Source organism: Cuculus canorus, chromosome 1 (genome assembly GCF_017976375.1).
Source record: "Cuculus canorus isolate bCucCan1 chromosome 1, bCucCan1.pri, whole genome shotgun sequence".
Lineage (NCBI taxonomy): Eukaryota > Metazoa > Chordata > Aves > Cuculiformes > Cuculidae > Cuculus > Cuculus canorus.
The window spans coordinates 137,246,318-137,259,294 of record NC_071401.1 but is presented as its reverse complement, the minus strand read 5'-3'; the positions used below and the strand labels follow the sequence as shown (position 1 = coordinate 137,259,294).

The following is a 12,977-nucleotide window of genomic DNA, read 5'->3' as shown; positions in this document are numbered from 1 at the left end:
CCAGGATATCCTGTATGGGTTATGATTCTCACCTTGTTTCATTTTTGGTGTAGCATCTCTGTGGCTTAATTAATACTTCCTTGACTTGCTGATCAGTTGTAGCAGCTCCTTCTGACTTGCTGTGAAATCCTTCATTGAAATGTATATGGCAGATTTCATCCAGAAATGTCAAAACCCTTCGAAGTGGTGGTAAAATGTCATGATCTGCATCTGTTTAGGTGGGGAAACTGAGGTGCAGCAACTGAACAAGTCATGCAAAGTTAGCAACTGTGGTCTACATGAGAAACTAGGTCATGTAACTCTTACCCTATTTGCAATCAGCAGATTACAGCTGGAGCTCATTGAGGTCCACACTATAAAACTTTTGTAGGAAGGAAGCAGTGTTTCATCATTCTGGTTTGCTTTTGCTTTCCTTTTTATTTCTTCTCAAAAGTATTAGACTGGGCCCACCATACGTGCATTTAAAAATCCTGACGTATACTGTCTTAGAGTTCACAACCAAAGAAAAGGAGGACCTTAGTGTCCTCATTTCATGTAGAATTGCTACTTCCCATCACTTGGTTTCCAAGTCAAATAATGTATTTTACTGAGGATTCTTTCACAAAGAAAGAATTTAAAAAAAAGTGTTAGAGGCCTGCTGAGTTATTGAGGATTTCCCCCTTTTTATTTTGATGGACTTTGTCATGTCTTCAGTGCTTTGAAAGATACTGACTTGAGAGCCTTTGGAAACTGAAGACCTATGTCCACAATGTTCAGCAAAGAAAATGACTATAGAAATCCCAGCACATTCTCCCTGTTACTGAGTGTCTGTTCCTGAGAGGAGAGTAGTTCAATCTCTGGGCTTATTTGATCCATCTTGGGTTTTCCCTATAACACTTCATGGGCACCTCTCTACTGAGTCCATATAGCACTTGGTATAGGTTACAAAGTGGATAAAATGATTTCCAGGCAGCATTGAACCAATATGGATGAACCAATCTGGATTTGAATATATGCCATAAACCAAAACGTGGTTATTTTACCAGTGGTAGCCCCAGTTAAGACAATGTAATAATTCTGTAAGTACCATAAAATCAGGAAGAGCCACAAATAAAGAATGTTATTTTATTTTCTTGCTTCTAATGCTGCTTCTAGGTTCTGTGGGTGGATTATTCCCTGAAAAAGAGATTTCAGATAAGCAAGACTGAAAGAGCTGAGGGGGTGGTGAATGATTGTTTCTTCATACTCAACTTTGATGCAACAAAAAAAAAAAATCTCCCAAATGATAAATTGCTGTGACATTATAAGTAATCTTTCATCTGCTTTGGTGGTCCACAGCGTTTATGTAATTGGAAGGCTTAAACTCTTCTTTGTTGTTTCTTCCCTTTTCATTAGTACAGTAGAAGATGATAAAATTGTGCAGCCAGAAGGGTTTTAACGATTACTGACTCAACATTTGAAAAGTCTCACTCTATTTTATCTTTTCATGCATGTGCTCTTTATGAGTTTTACAGCCCTGCAAGTGTTACTTAAACAAGGTCCATTGTAATGATGGATCTGTAACTGCTCTTATTTTTATTTTATTTTGCTTTCCATAGTAACATATGCCATCAGGAAAAGTCACAATTCCACACTCACGAAGAAACCGTAAGCTTGAGGTCATAAGTTTTAGATAACATTCAGGAGTGCTAGCTTCAGTTCCTAAAACTGTAAATCTTAATAAGGGACCTTTGGCAAGTCACTTAATATGTGACTCAGTTTCCCATCTGGTAAATAGAGTTAATAATGCTGCCTTTCTTTGTGAAATTTTGTGGCTAAACTCACTGATAAGTGCAAAACACTTAGGCAATGTCATCTGCTGCACAGAGAAACCTAAATCTAAATAGAAGACCCTCAGAAAAGAGCCAGAAATTATCTTACAGTGGTTATAAGTGTAACACAGTCTGGAGTGTAACATGGTTTGTACTGAGGCATAGACAGTGTGCACAGTACCTGTTTTGTAGTACCATGGCATTAATATGCAGGAGTAAAGCCTGGACTGCAAATAATTCATCATGTGCAAACCTCTGGGCATACTTCTCACTATTGCCAGTGATTCCTCTAAGTTCTTCCTGGTCTCTTGTCATCCGTAATGCCCACCTGTCTCATGTTTTCCACATTTTGAAAGACTGTGGATAAAGATTTTATAACACAAGCTATTCTGATGTTTATTATTGCAAGAGGCAGTGGAAATGCACAGAAAGATTACTTTTACAAAATCTTCACTCATGTCAGATAAGGCTCTTCACCTTTTTGGAAAGTTAAGGAAAGTATCGTAGTGTTGAATGGATAACACCTGGCATCACCAGTGTGTCTGATAATTAAATACGTTTTTCTGTCATAAACAGAAGTGAACTTTCATCGCAGGTTCATAGTGAAACAGATAATCTGCCTAATACTTCAAATTTGTTGCATATTGACCAAGGAATGTGTCTGAACGGTTGATATTTACTGGGCTTGCTGAGAGAAGACCTTTGCCTCAGCACCACAGACCACATTAGTTGGTGTCATAGGCGCTGCTCAACAATCTAAGATCAAAACAAGCTTATCAAAACTCAATCTATTTGAAAATACCACCTTTAGAGTTTAGATGTGGGAATTTTTCCCGCAGAGCAGGATGGTAAATAGCTGGCCAAACTGCATTTGGAGAGGGAGGGGGTGAAATGAGACACTAAAAAGGACAATAACAGGCAACCATCTGTTTCTTTTTTACTTATTGCTGCTGAAGGGAACAAAGGTAGCAGACACTCTGTCCATCGTTGTATTTGTAATTCTTAGGTGCAAGAACTGATGAGTAAGTTTCTCCTTGCAGTGTGTATGTAAACGTGTTTGTATTTCTCCAGCTACTCTGCACACGCATTTTTTTTTGCCTGGCCTTCCAAGTTCACTTGGAATAAGAAAAGCAAGAATGTGAAGAGATGTGCCTGAACACTCCTCCTCTGATATTCTACAGTGACTGTATCTCTGCAGGCATCAATCTGCGAGGAAAAATATTCGTATCAGGGGAAATGGGGGTAGGGTTAGGGGAGTAGAAGAGTGAAGAGTGGACTGCTTCAGTAAAACTGCTAACCTTGAATTATGCAATCGGAAAAACAGCTCTTGCCAAAATACAATTCTAATGGAGTTCAGAGTGCTGTCAGTGTTTGCCAAATACCTCAGCCAAAAGGATGTCTCAAAGAGGGGGAGGAGGGTTCCATTGCCATATGCCCAACATTCACAGTATCCTGGAAGATCTGTGGAGTCCTTTAGAAGTGAAGGCGTGTGCATGGTCTCAGGTGCACCCTGAGTATTGGTACCATGATCCAACACAAGATTCGAGCAGCAAGGTCAGAGGGGAGTAGGCAAATATATTGGAATGTCTTCATTTCTCAAACCTTCCAAGGTTTTGCTTTGTGTTTGTATAGTAGTGGGAGGAGTTCTGGCAAACATTATCAGGCTGTTCTACATATGTTTTGACTCTTCTTGTTTTATGTTTCTTCTATGAAAGAGACTGCCACCGAGTTCTTGTAATTTTTAGATCAATGTTTTGTTAAACTATGACAGATATCCATGACACAGAGCCAAGTAACTTTTGCAGCTGACCACAAAACTGAGTCTGACTTGCGGTGCTTAGTCATTTTTTATATATTTTTTTTCTACATGACACATTCCATGTGTGTATGTGTTTTTCATTGTTCTTTAAAATATAATTAGAGCATTGGTAGGAGCTGTGGTATGAATCAATCTTCTCCAGCAGATTATTTTCTTTGATTAATAAAGTTTCAGAAACTTCTCATCACATTGTGGCTGTTGATGGAACCTCTCTGGTTATACTTTGAACAATTGGGCTGTTGTGGGATTGATTGCTCTGTAGATTATTATCTTCTCTGTTTTGCCCATTATAATTTTAAATGATCCAGACAACAGAGCTTTTCTTGACCCTACAGAGAATCTCTCCTACAATCCAATAGAAATGACCATTAAGATATTTTTTCCCAACCTCTGCTGAAGTTCTTCGTAGAGGAAAAAGATATTTGTAAGATGTCTTTCAGCCTTCTGCAGCCTGATCCAAAATTCAGAAATTCAGACAAAAGGGAGTCACTTTGTCTTTAGTAAGAGATTTCTATGTTTCTTCTTGTTCCTTACCATTTATTTTCTATGCTTCGTGCAGTCTGTTTTTTAGCAGATTTCACAAGCAATTCTTTGCATCGCTTCCCTGGGTCTGGACCAACCTTGCCTGTTCTTCCCAGTAGCATTGCTTGTAGGCTGCAATCGATGCTACTCATGCATTGCTCATAGGATGAAGAGCATTTTATAACTTTGGGTGTGGAGCAAGTCTGAAATGAAGGAATTATCACTTCAGTTATTTTCTTGTAGCTTAAAAACCTGAAAGTATGTATGATTTCATCAGCTGAATTCTCTTCCCCATTTCTTTCTCTGCCTAGCAAGACAATTGGATGTAGAGCTTGATATAACGATAAATTAAGTTTAAGGTGTAGTCCAGTGTAGTGTGCAGGAATCTACCACTGCCTCCTGAGTTATGGTTCCTGTATCAGAATTGCTTTATTAAAGTGTGCAGCTGAACCCAACGTGTGTACTCCACCTGTTATCACTGGAAGGTAGGACAGCTTGCTACTGTTTACACAGCTGATCCTAGACAGCAGAGTGGTAGCCATTTTAAGAATGTGTAATTTGCTGTTGAATGAAGTTAATGGTGATAAATAGATCCTCTTTTTCTAGAAACTTGAAAGTGGTTTGGATCTTTTGTTTGAAGATCTTAAATAGGTTCTGTGAGAGGAGTCTGGGTTAGTAGTGTCAGCAGGTTGCCAGTTTATTTGGGATCAGGGAATAAAAGATACTCTTTTTCCTTTGTTTCTTTGGAGCTCCATGAATACTTTCTCCATCAACTGAAGGAAAGGTAGGAAAGTTAAAGAGATGCTTCCATCAAATAAAAAGCAAGAAGTCATCAACTGAATACTTTCAAGCAAAACAACATGGGAATGCCAATTAGCCTCTTTGGAATATCTTGTAATTTTGGAAGCATTTCTGTTCATCAGGTTTGGGGAAAATTAGCTGCCATGTGTTTAATGGGAAGAGTGTAGGGCAAGAAATCGTAACGCTACTCACATATAGTCAGGCTTCCGCATTCCGCAGGCTGTTGTTGATCTCTTTCTGCTCTCCTAATGCTGTTGAAGAGGTTTAGCGAAGAGCAGGCCTTAGACTTTTTCTTGCCTGACTACGTTCTAAGCTTAAACATTTTTAACATAGAAAAGTATAGCTGGCTATTTTGACTTCCTCTGCTTCAAGAGCAACGTCATGCAGAAGTTATTTTAAACTGCCACCTTATTGTTGCTGATTGAATTATAGTGTCATTCTCCATGTTTAAGTAGCAGGAAGTAAATTGTCGCCGTGTTGAAAGGGTAGTCTCCATGCTAACCCACCAGAGTGCCACCTCCAGTTGTTGGGGCTGAGCAGCCCAGGAGGTCAGCACTCATCTGGCATTCCTTCATAGCCCCCTCTTAGTTCTCTCACTTCATCTAATGGGACTGTACCTCAAAATGCTAAACTTTGCCCAAGATGGATAGCAGTGGAGCATCTGTAGGCTTGTTAAGTCAAACTCTGATAAACGAGCTGTACCCAGTGTGTACCTTGCAGACAGCATGCCAGAGTGTTCGCTGACCTTAAGACTCAATCAGATCATGTCGGCAGAGTGTGGTTCTGAATGTAACTGCCTCTGACTTCAACAGCTGCGTTTACTGCATAAAGAAAAAGCTGTTAAGCCTGTGCCCTTTGTGCTTTCAGCTCTGTTTCTCTAAGAGGTTTATACATGATTCAAGAAAAGTCGGCAATGGAATAACTCCTCTGTCAAGAAAAAGAGGAGAGTGATCGTCTTAGGGGATTCCCTTCTTAAAGGAATGGAGGGTCCCATCTGCAGACCGGACCCGCTCCACAGGGAGGTCTGCTGCTTGCCGGGGGCTTCAGTGAGGGATATCAATAGAAAACTCCCTTCCTTGGTGAAGGAAACGGATTACTATCCCCTCTTAGTATTTCAAATTGGCAATGATGACTTACAGCGCAGAAAGCTGAAAGCCATCAAAAGAGACTTCAGGGATTTAGGGAAGATGATGGAGGGCTCTGGAGCGCAAGTGGTGTTTAGCTCCATCCCAATACTAAGGAATATGGAGCAGGAAGTCAGGAACGTACAGATGATTAATGCCTGGCTCCGAGCCTGGTGTGAGGAGAGAGGCTTTGGCTTCTTTGATCATGGGGTGACCCACCCACCCCCAGGTTTTCTTACTAGGGATGGGTCATACTTGTCTCGAAGGGGAACTAAAGTTATCTCTAAAAATCTGGTTAGGCTCTTAAATAGAGCTTTAAACTAGATGTGAAGGGGGAAGGGGAGGAGACCAGGCTAGTTGGGAATGAGCCTGGAAGTGGGAAACCGGCGGCTGAGAAATGGTGTGCTGGAGAGGACCACCAGTACACCACAACAGGGCAAGTGAGGGCGAGTATAAGTGGGGACAGTAAGGATAAAACTGGGTCTGTGGAATTAGTTATTCCAAGGACCAGTCAATCGAGAATAAACTCTCTTCCCTTTATGAGGGCTGAAGGTTCATCAGCCCAGCTGAAGTGCATTTACACCAATGCACGCAGCATGGGCAATAAGAAGGATGAGCTGGAAGCTGTTGTAGGGCAAGGTGACTATGATGTCATTGCCATCACAGAAACGTGGTGGGATGACTCACATAACTGGACTACAGCTATGTTGGGATATAAACTCTTCAGGCGGGACAGGAAGGGTAGGAAAGGAGGCGGGGTAGCCCTCTATGTCAAAGAGTGCTTTGAAACTTTCGAACTGGATTACGGTGAGGACGGGATCGAGTGCCTATGGGTTAAAATCAGAGGAGCCCACAAGAAAGGGGACTTTGTGATAGGAGTCTGTTACAGACCACCCAGCCAAGAAGAAGCAGCTGATGAACTCTTCTATAAACAGCTGGGGACAGTCTCTAAATCTCTGCCTCTTGTCCTTGTGGGAGACTTTAACTTTCCGGATGTCTGCTGGGAGTACAATACAGCAGAAAGGAAACAGTCTAGGAGGTTCCTGGAGTGCGTCGAAGACAACTTCCTTGCACAACTGGTTAGCGAACCAACAAGGGAGGGTGCCTTCCTAGACCTGCTGTTTGTGAATAGGGAAGGTCTTGTTGGGGATTTGACGGTTGGAGGACGCCTGGGATTAAGTGATCATGAGATGATAGGGTTTTCAGTTCTAGGTGGGATTAAGAAGGGGGTTAGCAAAGCAGTCACATTAAACTTCCAGAGGGCAGACTTTGGCCTGTTCAGAAGGTTGATTAGCAAAGTCCCATGGGAAACAGTCCTTCAGGGCAAGGGAGCCCATGAGGGTTGGGCGCTCTTGAAAAATGAAATCCTATCAGCTCAAGAGCAGGCCATCCCTGTGTTCCGGAAAAGGAGCCGGCGGGGGGAAAAGCCAGCTTGGTGGAGCAGGGTGATCTCAAGATGCGTCAATAAGAAAAAGAAGCTCTATGTGCTCTGGAGGAAAGGACAGGCATCTTGGGTGGACTACAGGGACGAAGTGAGATCGTGCAGGGAAAAAATCAGGAGGGCCAAGGCCCAACTAGAATTAAAACTCGCTAAGTCTGTGAAAGACAACAAAAAGTCTTTCTACAAGTACATTAACAGGAAAAGGAGGACGAGGGAGAATATCCAGTCTCTAGTGGATGCAGAAGGAATAACAGTGACAGGGGATAAGGACAAGGCTGAAGTACTTAATGCCTTCTTCGCCTCAGTCTTTAATAGCAAAGAAAGTTGTTCCTTCTGTTTACAAATCCAAGAGTTAGAGGGGCAGATTGAGGCTCCCGTGATCCAAGAGGAGGCGGTTAGAGACTTGCTTGCCCAGCTAGACGTCCACAAGTCTATGGGGCCGGATGGGATCCACCCAAGAGTATTGAAGGAACTGGCGGATGTCCTTTCCAAACCCCTATCCATCATCTTCCAGAGGTCCTGGCTGACTGGGGAAGTTCCACTAGACTGGAGGCTGGCTGATGTTGTGCCCATATACAAGAAGGGTTGCAGAGAGGATCCGGGGAACTACAGGCCTGTCAGTCTCACCTCAGTGCCAGGGAAAGTCATGGAACAGGTAATCTTGAGTGCTATCATGAAGCACATGCAAGAGAACCGGGTGATCAGGCCCAGTCAACATGGGTTTACAAAAGGCAGATCTTGCCAAACTAACCTGATCACCTTCTATGACAAAATCACTCAACTACTGGATGGGGGAAAGGCTGTGGATGTAGTCTTCTTGGACTTCAGTAAAGCCTTTGACACAGTTTCTCACAGCATTCTGCTTCAGAAACTGTCAGCCTCTGGCCTGGACAGGCGCACACTCTCCTGGGTTGAAAACTGGTTGGATGGCCGGGCCCAGAGAGTGGTGGTCAATGGAGTTAACTCCAGCTGGAGGCCAGTCACAAGTGGAGTTCCTCAGGGCTCAGTACTGGGTCCAGCTCTGTTCAATGTCTTTATCAATGACCTGGATGAAGGCATTGAGTGCACCCTCAGCAAGTTTGCAGATGACACTAAGCTGGGAGGAAGTGTCGACCTGCTGGAGGGTAGGGAGGCTCTGCAAAGGGATCTGAACAGGCTGGACCGCTGGGCCGAGACCAATGGGATGAGGTTTAACAAGACCAAATGCCGGGTCCTGCACTTGGGGCACAACAACCCTATGCAGCGCTACAGACTGGGGGAAGAATGGCTGGAGAGCTGCACAGAAGAGAAGGACCTGGGGGTGCTGGTTGACAGCCGACTGAACATGAGCCAGCAGTGTGCCCAGGTGGCCAAGAAGGCCAACGGCATCTTGGCTTGTATCAGAAATGGGGTCACCAGCAGGTCCAGGGAGGTTATTCTCCCTCTGTACTCGGCACTGGTGAGACCGCACCTCGAATACTGTGTTCAGTTCTGGGCCCCTCACCACAAGAAGGATGTTGAGGCTCTGGAGCGTGTCCAGAGAAGAGCAACAAAGCTGGTGAGGGGGCTGGAGAACAAGTCTTATGAGGAGCGGCTGAGAGAGCTGGGGTTGTTTAGCCTGGAGAAGAGGAGGCTGAGGGGAGACCTTATTACTCTCTACAACTACCTGAAAGGAGGTTGTGGAGAGGAGGGAGCTGGCCTCTTCTCCCAAGTGACAGGGGACAGGACTAGAGGGAATGGCCTGAAGCTCCGTCAGGGGAGGTTCAGGTTGGATATCAGAAAAAAATTCTTCACAGTAAGAGTCATTGGCTACTGGAACAGGCTGCCCAGGGAGGTGGTTGAGTCGCCTTCCCTGGAGGTGTTTAAGGAACGGGTGGATGAAGTACTTAGGGACATGGTTTAGGGAGTGTTAGGAACGGTTGGACTCGATGATCCAATGGGTCCTTTCCAACCTTGTGATTCTGTGATTCTGTGATTCTGTGAACTCCCCTCCCCTGTAATAAACCCAGCAAGAGGAGATGGGTTTTTTATATTTTATGTTGGTGACAGCATTTTTAAATGGTTATTGACATAAAAATTTTTGAACTCTTATCATTATGAAGTTGACTTGCATTATAATAGATTGTATGTATATAGATGACATAGAATTTAGTAAGTAAATATATATATATATAATTTTTTTTTGAGGAAAAAGTGTTAACTTGCATTATATATCTGAGATCCATTTGGAAGAGATACAAAGTCAACTTATTCCTGACCTTCTATCTGCTGATGGGCTGCTTTGGAAATGAGAGCTCAGTTAAAACTGGTAGATCAAAGAGTTTTGTAAAGCTGTAAGCCTGAATAGTTCAGGTGCTTCTTTGAAGCTTCTCCAAGGTTTTCTGGATCTGCTGTGCCTGGAAGTGTTAAAGATACCCTTTTGCTAGTGATGGGCTGATTCTGCTGCATGAGATTGTCCTGCAAAAACCAAGAGGATAACTCATCTTGCATGCTTTGGGTGGTGCTGTGCCTGGTTATAGACAGAGCACTAGGACTGCAAAAGGAATCCAAAATGAAAATCAAGGTGAGGAGTAGAAAAGTTAACCTCATGTTCCCTAAACTCTGCAAGCATAGGAAGTTGAGCAGATTAGTCTCATTTCTAAGTCTCTCAAGAAAATCTTTGTGAAATTACTTACATGAATTTGAAGTGTTCTTTGAATTGCAGATGTAGGGACATCACATTGCAGGAAGCATTTCTGTATACAGAATACAGTATGCTATAATACAACCCAGTGACATTATTAGGCTACATAGAATAGATGTAAAAGTCTCCAGTTGCCATGTGAAATCTGAAAGTTTTTTAAGTTTGTTCATCTTTCCCAGTCATCAGGAATGGAACAGAGCAACAAAACAGCAATCTCTCTTTCAGATAGAAGCTCAAAAGAGTTTTTTCAACTGGATCTACTTTATTATCATTCCGTATCATGTCATTTTCTTAGTTTTGCAAAAGGCACAGTGCCTAACATTTAGAAATGTTAGCATTGCCTTCCTGAAGGATTTATTTTTAAACATATGATTGTCAGGAGGATAGAATGTTTATGAGTCAAATTTGTTGGAAAAACAAAACCAGTTGGAAAACGGAGCACCTTTGTATTTGTGAAGTCAAACAATTGAGGGGGAAGTGAGGTGTTTTGAAGAGAACATTGGAATTGATGGCCCTGGCATGTTGTTCTGGCAATGTCTTTAGACACCACTGCAGCCTGACAGATTAATTGGCAGCACGCACTAGCCTGTTGCAATCCAGGGTTCACAGATAGTTCTGACTGGATTAATGACGGACAGGGAGTTAGTAGGGTTGGGCAAAACAGTCTGGACAGGAACACAAACTGCTGCCCAAGTGTCATGCTTAATTCAGCCTGACCCTTTCCCAAGGCCTGAATAAGTTTGAGCTGCAGGGTTGGATTTTTTTTTATTTTTTTTTTCCCTCCCCCCTGTGGACTGCTTCGTAAAATATTGCTTTTGAAAAAAAGGAAAGGGTAAAGTTACCCATGTGTCTGCACTTTGATTGCAGGCTGGAAAGGGAGTAAAACAATAAATACATTCCAAAAGAGCATGTATCATCTAAACTCCCAGTCCAGCTTTGCAGTCCCAGGGACACAGAGGGTTGAAGTATTCTTCAGATGCACAGCCAATTTTATCATGCCTAACTAAACCAATGTTTTCAACACTATGAAGTCTGCTCATCAGTAGCTAATAAGCATGTTTTAAAAAAGTCTTGGTAGAGTCTGCAACCATATCCTTTCCAGAAAAAATATTGTTATGTGTTCTTAAATACCTGGCTTAGTAAACTGTTGTGAGTGAATTGTTATCCAGCTTCCTTATCACCTTTTGAATTACCAATGAACCTTGCAGTTATGATGTTTAATAATTTTCCTGATCCAAATCCTGTCATCTTGCCCATATAGGACAAAACAACACTGGAGACCCTGACTCAGCAACTGGCAGTAAAACAGAGTGAAGACGGGAAGTTTAGCCACGCAATGATGGATTTCAACATGAGTGGAGATTCTGACGGTCAGTACAAATAGTTTATCCTTATTTCCAGGTTTGTGTGTGCATGTCAATGGGATCTGGAGGAGAATCCAAGTGCTTTGGAGGCCTGCGAGGACTAAGAGCAGTTAGCAATAACTGGTTATGAAACAAGGCAGGAAAAATGATTCATCGCGTGGTGTTTTATGTCTAGAGGTGATTTTTAACTTTCTCTTTTGTACACTGCACTTCTCAAAACTAGACCAAGCATGTGTTTCTGATGGTAAAAGGAGCCAAAAGGATGTAGGATAAAGGAGAGTGAGTCCATGAATTATAGCCCTGATCATCTGTATATGATGCACACTCTGCATCTGTAGGAGCTTTGATGAACTAAGCATAATGTTGATTTCTTTCTCAGCTATTGCTTCTGTTGTTACGAAGAGGTAAGCACAAAAATAGACAGCTGCGTAAATGTTCATTTGCTATTGCTTAAGAAGAAATGCCTAATATATCAATGCCCTTCCCATGACAAGAAAGGTAGGAGATAGGTAGCATAATATGACCAGCATTCTGTAAGCAAGAAAGGAAGAAAATGAAAAGAAAATCTACATTGATAAGTGTTGGGTTTATGTTATTAAGTAGAGGATGGTTCAGAAAAGCTGTTTAATCCTTTATGTTGGAAAAAACCCAATTCAAACTCGTCAGTAAGTCTATATTATTTGATATGGAATCAGTATAGCTAGAAACTAGACAATGTATTTCCTACAGTAAAAAGAAGAAACACCGTTAACCTGTTGTGATCACTGATTCAGTGAATGTGCAGCACTTAATGTAGGTTACCAATGGCAGAGGAAGCTACATAATGAAACACAAGCTGGGAATGTTTTTCTCTTTCTCTTTAGGAAGTGCAGGAGTTTCAGAGTCTAGAATTTATCGGGAATCCAGAGGGCGTGGTAGCAATGAGCCCCATATCAAGCGCCCAATGAATGCATTCATGGTGTGGGCTAAAGATGAACGGAGGAAGATACTTCAAGCCTTCCCTGATATGCACAACTCCAATATCAGCAAGATACTAGGTAAGAATGATAGACCATTTTTCTTTCAGTAGCAACACTCAAAGAATGTCTGACTGAATAGAGCTGAGCACTTCGCACACCAGCATTACCATATCTAGAATATTTATTTTGCTACTTAATGACTGCGTTAAGGACAACATTGATGCAAGCTTCCACCATGCTGCCCAGCAGTATGTTAACCATAACCTGAAATGTTCTTGTGTCTTTGTAAGTATTGAGATTGTGGTGGGGGTTTTCAAGTGAAAACATGAACTGAAAAAACAAACCCCAAATATAAAAAAATTTCATTGCGCAAAATTTCATTGTGCTGTGGAACAAGCACAAAACAACTGCTATCATTTATTTGCCCACATATTTTATCTGACTAGATTCTAGGGGTAGCACACCATAGTGTTTGATTTGTGCCATAGCACTTTC

At 42.2% G+C, this 12,977-nt stretch overlaps 1 protein-coding gene across 19 annotated transcripts in view; it reads left to right on the top strand.

Moving 5' to 3' along the window:
• Nucleotides 1-12,977, top strand: part of SOX5 (SRY-box transcription factor 5) — a 651,718-nt gene that overhangs the window by 623,358 nt on the left and 15,383 nt on the right. For all 19 annotated transcript variants that reach the window (XM_054078778.1, XM_054078736.1, XM_054078763.1 and 16 more), the window contains 2 exons: nucleotides 11,421-11,529; nucleotides 12,387-12,560. In XM_054078778.1, the coding sequence (XP_053934753.1) occupies nucleotides 11,421-11,529; nucleotides 12,387-12,560 (283 nt within the window). The remainder of the gene's footprint in view (nucleotides 1-11,420; nucleotides 11,530-12,386; nucleotides 12,561-12,977) is intronic.